Genomic DNA, 15861 nt, shown 5'->3' with positions numbered 1-15861 from the left:
CATTAACTAGAGTGGGACTATTACCTCCCATGTCCTACATATGACACTTCTGTTAATACATCATAGAATGATATTTGCCTTTTTGGAAACAGCATAATACAATAAATAAATAAATTGAATCTCTGTTTGAAGAAAGCCCAAGGGTAAATCCTACAACCACACACATGCAACATCTATTGGGGGAGTATTTCTCATCCAGACAATTCAAGTAGTCTGAGTTATCCAAGAAACTTTTATTAAAAGGAGGGAAGTAATCCAGCATTACTTTGGGAAAACACCTGCCAGAGCAAGTGGTGATGTCTGGAGTGTCTTCCCCTCTTCAGTATGATCAGAGGGTATACCAGGGCCTAATAAAGAGATTTTCTTCCTCTCCAGACATCCAGGTTGAGATGGAGCAAGAATCCTCACACTGGCTGGTGGCTCTGTTGGTGGCTGCAGCACCTTCTCATGTGGCTTTGCTTATAAATGAGGCCTTAGTGAAGCCCAGGCAGGTGTAACCCTTCTGCCAGAGTTGGCAGCAACATGAGCTGGGTTCAATATCTAGGGATTCCTTTCCAACAGCGTAACATGAAACTGGCTGGAGCCCTCACCCAGTAACTTGGGGAAATTACATACCACCTGTTGGATGCCACTAAGAGGCAATATTTCCCCTCTCACAAACACAGAGTCAGAAACTTTTAATAAAAGGAAATAAGTCACCGAGCATTAATTTGGGAAACCCCAGAAGTAGGGTTTATAAATATAAAACTATAGGCCCAGAGCAACTGTCTTTTTGCCTCAGGTTCTTAAGTCCAGTAACTAAAAGTTCTTTTAAGTGTCCCTCTCTTCTCCCTCACCACACCCACTCATAGTGGTTGTCTTTAGTCATTGGGGAACCAGGGTTCAGAGGTGCTATGTGTGTGTTCACCTCTCACCTGAGGGGAAGAAGGAACCTTGGTCATTCTACTGTCATTTTTGTATTTGACCTTATGAATATTGACTATAGCTATATTTCACAAGCAGTCACACCTGGGTGACACCCACTAGGCAAGATGCTTCCAGTCCACACAGCTGTTTGTGAAGTGCTCATTCAGGGTAATGGGCCATTAGGGAAAACAAAAGGCCTTAGGAGTTTATCCTCCACCTGGTGATCCTTCCTGTGGATGTTTTGGCCAGTGTGTAAGTAATGGCTGCTATAACTTTGCAAGGGCATGTGACCATACCACATGATTCTGGACTCCATTTTGGGGTGTCTGTTTTCCCACAAACTGGTCTGGTAACAAAGTCTGAAATGGGTTCCCATCATATTTTAAAGCTATATAAGGCAGGAAGTGACATCATCTGTTGTTCTTCACTTCCCCACAAGTCAAAACCTACGATCCTAAGGAAACAGGACTTGGAAAGGGGGAAGGGATCGCAAGCTGCAAACCAAGTGCAGATTGTGCTTTGTGCCTTGAGAATCATCTGCTTGTATCATCAGTGAGGGTAAGAAACTGCTGATACACATCCAATATTTTTAGCATCTTAGGCTTTGTTTGCCGATTTGTTTATTTACTAGGCAATCTGCTTTGATCTGTTTGCTATCACTTATAATCTATCCTTTTGTTGTTAATAAACTTAATCTAAACCAGTAAGATTGGAGTGAAGTGCTTTGGAATCTTAGCTGAAGGGGTAGGGGCTGTTATAGTTCCTCTCAACTCTGAGGGAGAGATGAACTCAATGAGCTGATGCTGTACAGTTCCCTGTGCAACACAAGATGGCATAATTTAGAGTTTATATTCCAGAGAGTGGGCTGCATGACTAGGGAATTAGAAAATTGGCTGGTGTCTGCTGGTTGCACCAGGTAATCCAGTCTGAGTGAATAGTGCCACCTACTGTCATGTTGGATGATAACAGGGGTCTGGGAAGGCTAGTTGTCCCCCCAATCCAATTGTGTTTCAGGAGTTCCTACAGCTCCCAGACTGCACCCCAGGAGTGACAACCCATCACACTCATGGCATTTCAGACACTGGTATAAGGGTCACGAGCTGACATTGATGTTTTGCAACTGGTGCATGGCTTAAAGTCCAAGGACTGAGACATGCCCTAGCACTGGGAGTCAGTACCCAGAATATGTTGGAATCAGCACTCTAAGTAAGAAATGAAACTTACTGTAAAGCTCTATTAACTATATTAACTTTACCTTTGTCTTTTCTGCATCTCTGACCCTATGCTATGTAAAGACCTGATCCTGCTGCTACTGGGGTCAATGGTTAAACTTCAGAAGGAACATGATTAGGCAATAAAATAGTAGTTCTCAACCAGTGGAGCAACCATTCCAGTTTACTAGGCTAAACCATCAGACGAGCCAGACTAATGACCAGATATGTTATTTAGTGCCCTACCTCCCATACAAAAATTCCAGTCACACCACACTTTATCCTGATATGAAGAGAGTCTGGGATGCTCTTGTGATTATTAGACTGGGGTATTGGTCAGTCCTAGTTCCACTCATGAAAGGACGGCAGACAACAGTGGTATCCTTAGGCCACGTCGTCACTAAACAGAAGATCTATGCTGCCACCATCGACCTTCCGGGGTTCGATTTGGCAAGTCTAAGTCCATGGTTCAATGTAGCCCAGGGTCTTAATTAGACTTGCTAAATCGAACTCAGAGGGTGCCTCTGCTGTTGGCCATTACTTCTGCTGTGGGGATGGCAGGGAAACTCGAAACAAGGTGTACACATGCAGACCCTGGTTAGCCCACTCGTGCCTTTGTTTAATTGTCACCCCCCACCCCCAAGCGGGTACAAGAGTCCGACCCAGACCAAGTCTCCTTGTATTAGTCCTATCTATCGTATTCCGCTCCGCGGGTCTGCCTGACTCCAAATGTGCCCAGGGTTTCTTGCACCGCCTTTGACAGCAGGGAGAGGGGGGTCCGGCCTCGCCCTCACTTACAGACCCCAGCCCAGGGCCCTAAGGATGCAGACCTGTTTAGGTCTGGTCCGGCTGGTGGGGTTTCCCACCGTAACGCGCCACCCTGCGGGCAATAACACCCTGCCCTGGGCTGCTTCCTCTCCCCTTACCTGGTGCCACGCCACACCTGTAGTGCCCCGGGGGTCTCCTGGGAGGTGCAACTCCCACGGTGCCCCTACCCCTTCGCTGGTCTGGCTCCTTCCTTTGCCATGAACGCTGGCTCCTTTTGAATCCTGGCACCCTGGTGTTGTGTCATGCCTGGGTGCCTCCCTTCCCAGCTGCATACTCCGTCTGTGCCCTGCTCCCACCCCCACTTGGCCAGGGTTGGAAGATTTAAAATGTGGCGTGGCTGTGTTCAACCTGGCGTGGCATGCAGACGCAACACGCCTACTCTCCCTGTGTCCCACCGTGCCCCATACATGGCTGGCACCGGGGGACCTGAAGTGTGGGGCTGCAGAGCCTCGTCACCCAAGGTATGTAGACTCCAGCTACATAATTAACGAAGCTGGAGTTGCGTATCTTGATTTGACGTTCCCCTTTACCGTAGACCTGGCCTCAGCAAGGAGGCTTATCATTAGAGTAGAGAGGAGAACTTGTGTGTCACAGAAGCTTGAATACCAGAAGTGGCATGCAGACTTATGATTGGGAATGGCTGCTGTAAAACAATCTAAGTTGTACAAAAGGATATTTAATAGTTTAAAAGAGGCTCCTCTGTTTTTTAAACCTGTAATGTGAGTTTTTACAGCCCACGATAGTGTGGATAATATTTTAACACAATATAAAAAGTAGTTTTTTAGCAATTTATGGGGAAAATGTCTTTGAAGAATTGAAACTAATGTCCAGTTGAACAAATGGTTTACCAAAACTCACATGGAGAAACATCTGATAAAATGTTTTCATAATTTAAGGGATGAAAAATGTTGAAATTATTTTCTGATCGCAAGAGGATTTTACTTTCAGGTGCATAATACTTTAAGTGAACTCTTAAATGAAGCAGAACCAAAAAGAATTTCTTCTTAGCGCTTGGTATTTTCTTTGTGGTTTATGAAGCAGTCATAAATATTATTCCTTGGAAAACCAAGAAGATTCCTTAGCAAATCACATTTTCCTTTGGCTTTTTAAACTAGTTCATTGATTTTAGTAAGCTAGTTAATAGAAATACTTGGAATTTTCTCACTAAACTAGTTTGTTTTCGCAGAAGTAAAAAATTGCAGAGACTTCCTTCCATTCTGAAATTTGAATCGTAAGATATTCTTGATAGTGTAACCACAGCTCAAATCCTAGTGAAAATTCCCCACTATGTGGTTGTTAAAAAAAGTCAGGGCTGGATGTAACAGATTATGGAGCTACACGGTATACGAAAGAAATAAGAACACCCAGTCTGGGCTCCCAAATAGCCTCATCCTCTTACCTGCTGCTTTTCCTGTAGCTCCATAGTAGCTCAAGGACAGGTGGATTCCATTTTCTAAAGTGGCTGAAAAAGATCCAAAATGGCTCACAGCTTTCTTATGATTTATCAATTTTCCTAAAAAAAAAAAAAAAAAATCAATTTAAAGAGTAAAAATACATATAAGAATTACTTAATTGTAATCTATTGCCTAGTATGTGCACCACTGGCTACTAGAAGTTGGACCCCTACTAATAGTGACAGTCAGTGTCTTTATTCTACTAGAGCCAAATGTCCTTGGTCCCTTCCCCTGTTCTGAATATGCAGCTTAGCTAAAAGCCAGGATATTTGTATATGTGCACGCATACATGCAGAGCACCACAGCAATAAACCTCACAAAACTTATCCAAATTAACATACTGTACAGGATTCTTTTGCAAATATGTTAGAGCCAGATTCTACCCATATTTATATCTATACCTATATCTGGTAAGTAAGGAGCATCTCCTTTGATTTCAATGAGTCTTTTGCTTGAGTAAATAAAATGTAAGAACCTGCTGTCCTTAGCTGGTGTACTGGATTAGACCATTGGTCCATATACTTCATTATCTAAGCATGACTAATACTCAATGATTTAAAGAGACAAAACAAAACAAGATAAAAAATACTTCTAGCTAGATGTAAAAGGCTGTAAATAATGGTAAAGATTCTTTCCTGTTTCCTGGGGGCAACTAAAGTCCTGAAGCATGAAGCATACACCAGGATGTGTAATTATTATTCATCACACAATTATCCTACAAGTTTTAAAATGAAGCCGAATAAGATGAATTGTATGATCTGTTAAATAGTATTTTTAAAGATTTATTTTAAATGAAATTTCCATTGGCTTAATTGAATGATCCCTGTGCACTCATAGAATGGGACAGTTTAAAAGACAAGAATAGTCAGTTTTTCTGGTAATTGTTTTGCTTAATACCCTTCTATTATTTTAACTATATATTAGCAGACTTACCCGGAGTTGCCAGGGTCCTTCAGGTTAGGGGGCTAACAAAGTGGGGGGTGCAGGAGTCATTGCAGGGCCTTGGGGATTTGTGTGTGTGTGTGGGGGGGGGGAATGAAGGAGGTTGGGGGCAGGTGGGTATGAGAGTGAGGGCTGAGGGTAAGGAGGGGCTCATCTGGCACAGGCCTTCTCTCTGTCCCCAAGCGCCCCCCAAATTCCAGGGGCCTTTTAACACCCCCCCCCCCCCCAGTGCTGTGGCCAAGTGCTGGAAAGTGGGGGGAAGGATTTGGGGTAGGAAGGTTACTTACTCCGTGTGCTGGCAGGCAAGATGGAGAAGCCCCGGCCCTGCTGGCCACTCTCTTGGTGGTATAGCTTAGGGTCAGAGAACACTCTGGCTGTGTCCACATTGGCCCCTATTCCGTAATAGGGATGCAAATGTAGCACTTTGGAATAGGCAAATCCGCGGGGGATTTAAATATCCCCCGCGGCATTTGCATTAACATGCCTGCCGCTTTTTTCCGGCTTGTAGATAAGCCGGAGAAAAGCGCCAGTCTGGACGCGATCCTCTGGAAAATAAGCTCTTTTCCGGAGGATCTCTTATTCCTACTTTCAAGTACTTTCAAGTAGGAATAAGAGATCTTCCGGAAAAGAACTTATTTTCTGGAGGATCGCGTCCAGACTGGCGCTTTTCTCCGGCTTATCTACAAGCCGGAAAAAAGCGGCAGGCATGTTAATGCAAATGCCGCGGGGGGTATTTAAATCCCCCGCGGATTTGCCTATTCCAAAGTGCTACATTAGCATCCCTATTACGGAATAGGGGCCAATGTAGACACAGCCTCTGCGTATAGCTCTCCCTTGTGGGCTCACTGCTCCTAGTGGCCACTCTCAATATCACGTCTCTCCAAAAAGCAGCCCCTCCCTTTGCATGTTATGGAAAACAATCCTTTTCCCAGGGCTTCCAGTCATCCTGGCTCAACCAAACCCTGACCTTGCTTTAAGTTAGGAGACGAGGATGCTGCATACCAAATTTAGTGGTCCTAGCTCTTACAATTACAAGACCCTGTTTTCAGTTGCTTATAACTGCCAAACTTTAACTGTTTGGGATGAAATTTTCCATTCTGTGTGTCTGACTCAGGCTGAATATCTTTTGAAAATTTCAGAGAAAACAATTCAATTGTTTTGGAGAGTGAGGCTAGGAAAATATGCAGAGTTTTTGTCCATGTTCAAAAATTCTGGTGACCTTTTCTTTGAAAAGCTGTAACATTCCCATGCTCTGAATCAAGAACTTGAAAAATGGCAGATGCTCCAGTCTGGGAATAAATGAACATAAGCAGGATGATCCTCATCCTGCAACTATACGTGTGACTATAGGTGACTGCAGGCTGGGCTGTATTTGAGTCCAGGCACTGGAGCAGATAGTCTGACTCTCATGTGCTTTCAATGCACCTACTGCTGACACCATTCAGTGTGAAGAAGGAACCTGCCTGAACTGAATGCAGAGAAGACAAAAAATGGACTACAGGTGGAGTATTCTGGGATAAAGCATATGGGGGGGAGACTGGGAATGAAGGTTGGCAGTGGGCAGAGAAGAAAATGAAGACTGAGGGCTGGGTGGGAAGGCACTAGGACTGGCTGGCTAAGGAGCCTGCAACTGGGAGCTGGGGACACTGAGATCAGACTAGAAACCCAAGAAAGGAGACTTGAACTGGGATGATGAGTCGAGAAAGATTATTTGGACTTATCTGACAAGAAGTATTCCTGGCTGAGCACCCTTCCCAACTGCCAGGAGGAATCCTGAGCTCCCCAACTTGCCTGGAGGAGCAGTTGAGCTGCTCCTTTCCTTTCCTCAGAACCCAGCTGCCTGGGAAAAGCTGCAGCATGACAGCATCTCTTCCCGAAGAAGAACCTGAGATTTTGCTATGCCCCATGCAGGTTTCAGGAAGGCTGAGGAGGCAGTATCTGCTACTCAGCTTCCTGGGTTCCTCAGTAATTGCTCTGAAGTCCAGGGAGTTCTGTCCCTGGGTCATACATGTGAGACACTTTGTCCAAGGACTCACAGATCAGTCAAGGTCTGGCATTCCATAGGCACCAGCTTCCTCTGGGCCCAGAGGGGCTCAACCTCTTTCTCTTCCCTGCTTCTTTCTGCCTTTGCCCAAGAGTGTGCCCCATTCCCACTCTTCCCCCTACTTCCCAGTGCTGCTTGTCCTCAATGAAACAGCTGATTGCAGTGGTCAGGAAGCACTGGGAAGGGGGGGGGGAAAGCTTGGTTAGTGGTGGGTGCTAGGCGCCCACTAATTTTTTTCTGTAGGTACTCCAGCCCTGGACCACCTACAGAGTCAGTGCTTATAGGGCATTTCCCTCCTCAAGAATAGAAACTTGAATGGCTAAAAGAGAATACTGATGATAGCCTAGGCAAGAATTTCTTGGAACCTGAATAGGGAGAGAACATAAGAATGGCCATACAGGGTCAGACCAAAGGTCCATCTAGCCCAGTATCCTGTTTGCCGACAGTGGCCAATGCCCCAAAGGGAGGGAACAGAAACAGGCAATCATCAAGAGATCCCTCTCCTGTCACCCATTTCCAGTCCCTGACAAACAGAGGCTAGGGATACCATTCCTACCCATTCTGGACTTTCTCTTTCTTCCAGCCTAGCTAAAAAGAACTTCAAATTACCAAGCAAGGGCGCACACTGCTTTTCCATGCAAAAATGGCCCCATTACACATTGATTGGATCAAGCAATGGGTGGGAGAGCTGCAGGTTAAGCAAACTAGAAATGTGGTTCCTAGTGTTGCTGTAGCCCTGTTGGTTCCAGGACATTAGTGAGATAAAAGGTGGGTGAGAGGAAATCTTTTATTGGATCAACTTCTGTTGGCCAGAAAAGCAAGCTTTTGAGCTACACAGAACTTGTCTCTCCCACCAACAAAGGACACCGTGTCTCTCTGGAAATGTGGTTGTAAGATTGCCGAATTTTACTTTCAAACTGCCTGTTACTCCAAACAATCCAAACCACGTTTTCACCCATATTGTAGACTATACATAATTTTCCTTACAAATCAAATACACCAGGGATAATCTGTTTTCCACCCCAGATTAGAAACTACACCTTTGTTTGCCTTCTGAACTCTTTCTGTGTGTGGAAAACATCTCTTGTTCTAATGTAAATTCTAAATAATGTGAAATGCTTAGGTATAATCAAAGACTATATACAACATGTCCTCCAAATTTAGAAGATTATATTGATTTTCTTTGCTTTCATTGGAAATGATTGTTGCTCTCTAGAAGTAATAGGAATTGTTCGGCAAAAGGAAGAATAAATGTTAACATATATAAACCAGGGTATAACTTTGGGCTTTTAAGGGATATTGCGTACAAGGGGAGATCCCAGTTGATATTAGGAGCTAATAATAATATTCAATCCTTGAAATGAATTAAATTCAAAAAGCTGCTCAGAAGAAAAGGATAGAAGACATTTATTATACACGGATGCCATCTACTGGATACCAATGAAAGCAGCAAAGAAACTGAAAGAGCTAAAACTAAGCACTCACTTGACATGGGTCCAATAGGAATACGTGGTTGGCTCCCTCCTACAAGCCCACTAGGGTATATGAACTGAAGTCACAATGTGATGAAGAGAATGGACTGAACCCAACATAAGAAAGTGCAGAATCTTAAGTGTAACCAACTGATGCCCAGTCCAGCCATGTGGAAAGGACTGTCCCTGGTCTCCAAGGGTGCCATTTTGGGTGTGTGGAGGGCAGCAGGTGTGCACTCTGGGACACGGCTTGCTTGTCATCCAGTTCCCCAGATGCTAAGACAGTGAGTGCAAGTGCTTGCATTCCATGCATGCCTCGCACACCTGGCTGATGAACTCCCTTCATCAGCCAGGTGTGAGAGGCATGCATGGAATGCAAGTACTTTCCTCTCACTCCCTTAGTGTCTGGGGAACAGGATGAAAAGCTAGCAGCATCCCGGAGTGTATGGCTGCTGCCCCCCCATGCACCCAAAATGATGCCCTTGCTGATCCCAACTTTAAGAGGGTAACAAGAAGCGGTAAGATTTCATTTCAATGGCTATATTACCCCTTCTGTTCTCTGATGTATCTTGCTGAGTCTATAGGCTAGCAAGACCTCAAGTAACCATATTTTAGATTCTACCTCCTTTATAAGTCCAAACAAAGTGACTTAAAGTAATTATTTTCAGTCTCTCTAAGTAATTGCTTTTAATATTTTAAACTTCCCCTTTTGGATCAATCTATTCAATCTTTAAAGCATCCTAAAGATAAGTACATCCTTAGAAGCATGATAAATGTGTTATGCACCAAAGAATTGAAAATTGATTATCATAAGTAAATGCAATAAGAAATACTTGTAATTTGCCTTGTTCTTTGGTATAACTGCTGAGCTTCAAATTTAGTCTGTGATAATCGCTTGTGAGAATGCATTGGGTGTGTAGTACTTATAACTTGTTTTGTCTACGAATGTGTGGTGACTTGCTTGTTCTGGATGAATTAATATATTGTTGGGTGACCTGATTTGAGAAATAATGTTCAAGTTACAATTTGACCTGCCAAAAACCCAGTGTTAACTAGTGAGCTAATGCTCCCTAGCCCAATAAAAAGAGGGTTATCCCATTTGATTCTACAATATATCTGTAAACCTACTTTGTTAGAGTTCAACTTTAAAATCTAACAGGCATCATGGCAAATCTATAAGTTGACTCCTTTTCAAACTTACAACTCCCAGTTATATCTAAGTAAATTAGGAAATTATGAATTCTATATTCAGAGCAAGATTTGAAGAGTAAATAATATTAGGGACCACACACTGAACAATAAGTAGAAAATAAAAAACTGAATAGCTACTTACTAAGGGTATGTCTACACTACAACGTTAATTCGAACTAAGCTAATTTGAACTAATGGATCCAGACTAAAAAACTAGTTCGAATTAGCATTTAGCTAATTCGAACTAGCATGCCCCCATTAAGTGGACCCTGAACCGGGCTTAAGGATGGCCGGAAGCAGTCCTGGCTTGGATTGCCCGGACTACCCACACTGGGCACATCACACCACTCGGTCATCAGCCTGGCTGCACTTGCCGCAGGCTGCCATCTGGAGAGAGGGGGGCAATTGGAGGGCTGCAGGAGAGCTTCCACCCCCAGAAGCCCGCAGAGCCAGCCCAGTCCTCCCCATCGGGGGCTCGTGCCCCATTCCTCCCTCACCTCCTTCCACTTACCCTTCCCTAGCCCCTCTTCTTGATGTACAAAATAAAGATAACGTGTCTTCCAAAATGGAATCTGTCTTTATTGAACAAAACTGGGGGAGACTGGGAAAAGGAGGTGGGAGAGGGGAAGAGAGAGGCTGGGAGATGGCCGGGAGAGGGGAGGGCAACTACAATGATCAGGGGTTGGGAACAGGTCCCATATGAAGAGAGGCTAAAGAGACTGGGACTTTTCAGCTTAGAAAAGAGAAGACGGAGGGGGGACAGGATAGAGGTCTCGAAAAGCATGAGTGGGGTGGAGAGGGTGCATACAGAAAAGTTCTTCATTAGTTCCCATAAAGAAGGACTAGAGGACACCAAAGGAAAGGAATGGGTAGCAGGCTTCAAACTAGTAAAAGAAAGTTGTTCTTCACAAAGCAAAGAGTCAACCTGTGGAACTCCTTGCTGCAGGAGGCTGTGAAGGCTACAACTAGAACAGAGTTTAAAGGGAAGTGAGATCAAGTCATGGAGGCTGGGTCCATGGAGTGGTATTAGCCAGGGGGTAGGAGTGGTGTCCCTGCCCAAGGTTTGTGGAAGGCTGGAGAGGGATGGCACGAGATAAATAGCTTGGTCACTGTCTTCGGTCCATCCCCTCCAGGGTCCCTAGGGTTGGCCGCTGTCGGCAGACAGGCTACTGGGCTAGATGGACCTTTGGTCTGACCCAGGACGGCCATTGTAAGCTCAGGGTTCAGGGTCGGGGGTCTCAGTGGACTCCCTTGATTCTCTTGCACATCTGCTCCTGGGTGGCCAGGCTGGCAGCTCTCCTTCCCTAGACAGCCACTTTCCTGTGCCTAGTGCGGAGATTGTGGACGAGGTCCACGATGTCTGCACTAGCCCAGGCGGGTGCCCGCCTCTTGCGGTCCCGGGCAAGCTCCCGGGAGTCGCCAGCCTGGTCCTGGGAAGAGGGGGAGGGCTGGGGGGCATCGGGTGGGTGGCTCGATCCGTGCTAGGTGCAGGGTCTGCTGGTTGGGTGCTGGCAGGCTTGCACCTGGCACGGGCACCGTAGCCAGCCCGTGTCCCTTTAAGGGGTCCGGGGCCGGGAGGGGAGCAGACGAGTTTCCCTGGTGTTGGCCAGAGTGGCCACCAGGGAAACCTGGGGAGGGCTAGCCTCCCACTAGTTTGAATTAAGGGGCTACACACCCCTTAATTCGAACTAGCTAGTTCGAACTAAGCTTAATCCTCGTAAAATGAGGTTTTCCTAGTTCGAACTAAGCGCTTCGTTAGTTCGAATTAACTTCGAACTAACGGAGCGCTAGTGTAGCACCTATGAAAGTTAGTTCGAACTAACGTCTGTTAGTTCGAACTAACTTTGTAGTGTAGACATACCCTAAGTGAACACTGTTCATCTTGTACACTGAATGAGGCAACAGGAAGTCACAGCTTGGGCATGTAGGGAGCTGGGTAGCGTATATAACCTAATGTCTATATTGTACTCAGCTAAGCACTAGTTCACTGTTTACACAGATATTTACACCCATGCTAGTTGGGTATGCAGTGCCTGTACTCTGCATACTGCTGTAAAGTGTAGACATACCTTTAGAACTCTGCTCTGTCCCCCTCTGGTGGAGGCTGGGACACATATAGAGATAATAAGCTTACTATAGCCCTGACCAGGGCTGCATTTAGACAGCGGGGCCATTTCAGGATACCGGAAATATCCCAAAACAGCAATTCTTTGTCTTTAAACATACCCGTTTTTCAAAATATATTTAAAATTAATGGGTGCATTATTCCAGCGTCACTGTAGCCCTCGTTCCATGAGAGTTAAGGGACTTGTCAGAATAGCACTTTATTTCAAAGCTATGCAATTGCATAGTGCGAACTGCATAGCTTATTTCAAGGTAAGGGTGCTGTGTAGATGCTCCCTAATAGACTAGGGTGTTTTAGCTCACGTAGCAGAGGCTTCTCTTCCTTCTTTAGAACTTAATTCTGTTGTTTCCTAAAAGGAAACACTATTTATCTGTTAGTCCTTGATTTCTGGTACTTCTACATTATTCTAGATGTCATGGTTATCTATTAGTTAACTAGCCAATTAGCCCATCATAAGATGGGATTTTCAGGTCTCTCCTCCATGTTGGTCTTCTTGCCTGAGCCTCCGGTCTCTCGCTCCGTCTCTCTCTCTCTCTCTCCTCCTCCTACTGCCTCCCCTTCTCTTTCTCTCAGGTCTCCTCCGCCTCCTGCTTCTCTCTCTGTCTCTCTCTTTCTCTTCTGCCTCTCACTCGGGGGACCGCGGAGCCCAAATGGTCACTTGTGCCACTTGCTCCCACGTGGCGGCCTGGCTGAGCAGCAAAGAATTCAGCTGAGCGTCATGGCGGGAGGCAAAGGGGGGGCGGGGAAGTGATGTACACAGCCAGGCCCTGCCCCCTGGCCATGTACGTCACCACCCCGCCCCTCTTCTCCTCCCACCGTGGCAATTGGCTGACTTCTGCACAGCTCAGCCGGGCCACCGCAGGAAAAAAAGTGGCGCAAGTGGCCATTTGGGCCCTGCACTCCCCATACAGCATGGGCCACCCAGAGGGAACAGCCAGCATTTTAGGCAACAGCGCCGCCCAGAGGGAACAGCCAGCATTTCAGCGTTACAGACTCTCAGACATTGGGCTACTATATATATGATGCAGCTGACCACTAGATGGAGGAACTAAATGCAAAAATCCCTAAGTCCTAAGGTAGGTAACTGTTCCCAACAAGAGTGGAATAAGGAGATCACCACTGAGGATCACAAGTGCCTAGGAGGCTGCTACATTCAGGTAATATTGCAGAATAATAGGTTTTTGTGTGGTTTCATTTGCACAAGTATATGAGCAACACAGACCAAAGAGGATATATAACACTTCTTATGCACCACTGATCATGACACTTCTGATATGACACTTCTCCTCTAACCCATTCCCCTTCCCCCTGGTGTCTTTGCCTGATGCTCTTATTTTCCCTTTAAACCTCTCCCAGTATCCCTACCATTTAGTTCCTCGCAGTCTAGGTGCCTCCTTTCCCTTCACCCTGCCACAGAAACTATAGTATTGGTTACAGTTACTTCTCCTGATATCTTCCCTGCCTCTGTGCACAACAATATGGGTGGTGATCAAACAAGTCCAATTTTCTACAGTCAATCATGCCCAGATCTTCAAGTGTGCCAGAGCACTGATCTAAACACCTGAGAGGGGAAGGTAAAGGCTGCTGCATGCTACTTTGTGTTCCCTGAATCCCAGGGCTGCCAGCGGTACTTCAGCCTATAAAAAAAATTTAGGGCTCCTCTAATATAGGCCAGTTTGTAATGCCCCCTAAAGGCTGTTACTCCAGCAAGGAGCACTCTTTACAGTGACTGTGGGCTCTAGAAGGGATGTAGTGTAGGCATGCATCAAGCCAATGAAGTTTCAAGGAAATTACTAGTCAGAATAAAAGCCACAACATAGTACATTCACCCTACTTATGCCATTGCACTGGATGAGTGGCACTGAGAGCAAATAAACTATTTAGCACCTTAGAAAGTGAAGCTAGGCATACACTCAGACTTTGATTTCCATCTAGTCTTTTCAAATAACTTCCAGTAAAGTGAATTCATCCTCCCATTCTTTACAGTAGTGTAGATATCTGTTTTAATTTAAACTTACTTTATTTCCCTGGTATTATAAATAGGAATTGAAGTAATTCTTTCATTACCTGCTACTTGTCATGCCTTACATCCTGTTATGGGACTATCTTAGGCCACATCTCCACTTGCGGGAAGATTGACACTGCAGCAGTCAATCTTCCAGTGTTTGATTTAGTGGGTCTAATAAAGACCCACTAAATTGAATGCTGAGGGTGCTCCCATCAGTGCCAGAACTCCTACTCATCACAAGGAGTAAGGGAAGTTGACAGGAGCATTTCTTCTGGTGACCTCCCACTGTGAGGCCAGCGCTGAAGCTCATCTTAACATATGTCGACTCCAGATACGTTTTTTATGTAGCTGGAATTACATACCTTAAGCCAACCTTCCCCCATGGTGTGGACCTGGCTTAGAGGGTTACTCTTTATAGCAAAGATGATGATCCACTGACCTGGCTCACTCTGCTTCCCTTCCAAAGAGTTGCTCATTTCTTGTTCTTCAAGTTCTATCAAGTTTTTCTTGGGGTCTGTGATGTGAATGAAGAAACTGTGGTGATCCTTTACCACCTTCATTTTTACTAAAGTTGTCCCTGAAAAGAACAAAATACAACTGTTTGTAAATGCTAGATGTTGAGCCCGAACTTCCAGTTTGGTGATACCAACAAGACAAAAAGATAACTTAGTTAAGGTAGGCCAAAATGCTTAGTAGAAATATAAATACAAAATTAAGAATAGGAAAATTTAGATTGAATATCAGAAAAATCTTGCTACAGTCAGATCTATTTGGATGTGAAAAAAATCTTCCAATGACCCATTTTTTGGGACATTAAAATCCAGATTGTACAAATCACCAGTTGCTAATGGATGGACTAAAGAGGACCTAGTTGGTCTCTATTTCTAATTTTCACATTCTATAATTATCCACCAATTGATAAAAACATGACAAAATATCAACATTATAATAATACAGAAATATAATGCAATTAGTAACTATTCCACAAGTTGCACAAGAAATCGTGAATTTAATACAGAGATGTGAAAATAATTTTATTATTACTGAAAATAGTTTTGGAATTCTGATACTGAATAGGGAAGATTAACCATTTCTACAAACATAATAGTTATAAAAAGTTCTCAAGTAATATCCTTTAAACAGTGTCCCATTTCATAAATATTGTTTTCAAGTGCACATCCATCTCATCAATCAATAATAAAATGGAATGAAATATAGAAAGGAAAATTCACCTTTCTCAAATGTTATCTTTTCTGCTTGAATCTGTCCTCCGTCAGTGGGGAAAAGATACTGACTGGTCCCTGAGACTTGAATGAGATTCTCCCCCAAGTTGTAGCCAAGAAACTGGAAAAATAAATGCAAGACTATGTGTGGATTGGAAAGGAATAAGGCATGAAGGAGGAAGATGGAAAACAAACAAGATTGCTTTCTTCTAGTTGATTTTATTCAGCCATTAAATGCTATTATACAGTGATTATCACGTAGAGAATTATTAGATCTTGGCAGAGGAAATAGTAGCTTACTTACACTGATACCACTTTCAAATGACTAACAAAATAGGGGACAAACTATTCTCCACTACACCAATATTCAACCCTATTATTATGAATGGGGATGTCTGGGTACAAGGGAAAGCAGAATTTGGTCTCATAAGAACATATAAAATCACTTCTTCACTGA

General features: G+C 44.3%; 1 protein-coding gene across 8 annotated transcripts in view; it reads right to left on the bottom strand.

Moving 5' to 3' along the window:
• The window catches only part of SPAG17 (sperm associated antigen 17), a 214958-nt gene that overhangs the window by 64570 nt on the left and 134527 nt on the right, over positions 1-15861 (bottom strand). For all 8 annotated transcript variants that reach the window (XM_075904827.2, XM_075904833.2, XM_075904849.2 and 5 more), the window contains 3 exons: positions 15414-15525; positions 14621-14758; positions 4345-4458 (listed from right to left, as the gene is read on the bottom strand). In XM_075904827.2, the coding sequence (XP_075760942.2) occupies positions 4345-4458; positions 14621-14758; positions 15414-15525 (364 nt within the window). The remainder of the gene's footprint in view (positions 1-4344; positions 4459-14620; positions 14759-15413; positions 15526-15861) is intronic.

This window comes from Pelodiscus sinensis, chromosome 1 (assembly GCF_052426305.1).
Source record: "Pelodiscus sinensis isolate ZL-2025 chromosome 1, ASM5242630v1, whole genome shotgun sequence".
NCBI lineage: Eukaryota > Metazoa > Chordata > Testudines > Trionychidae > Pelodiscus > Pelodiscus sinensis.
Note: the sequence above shows the minus strand (reverse complement) of the source record. Positions and strands in the feature narration are given on the sequence as shown.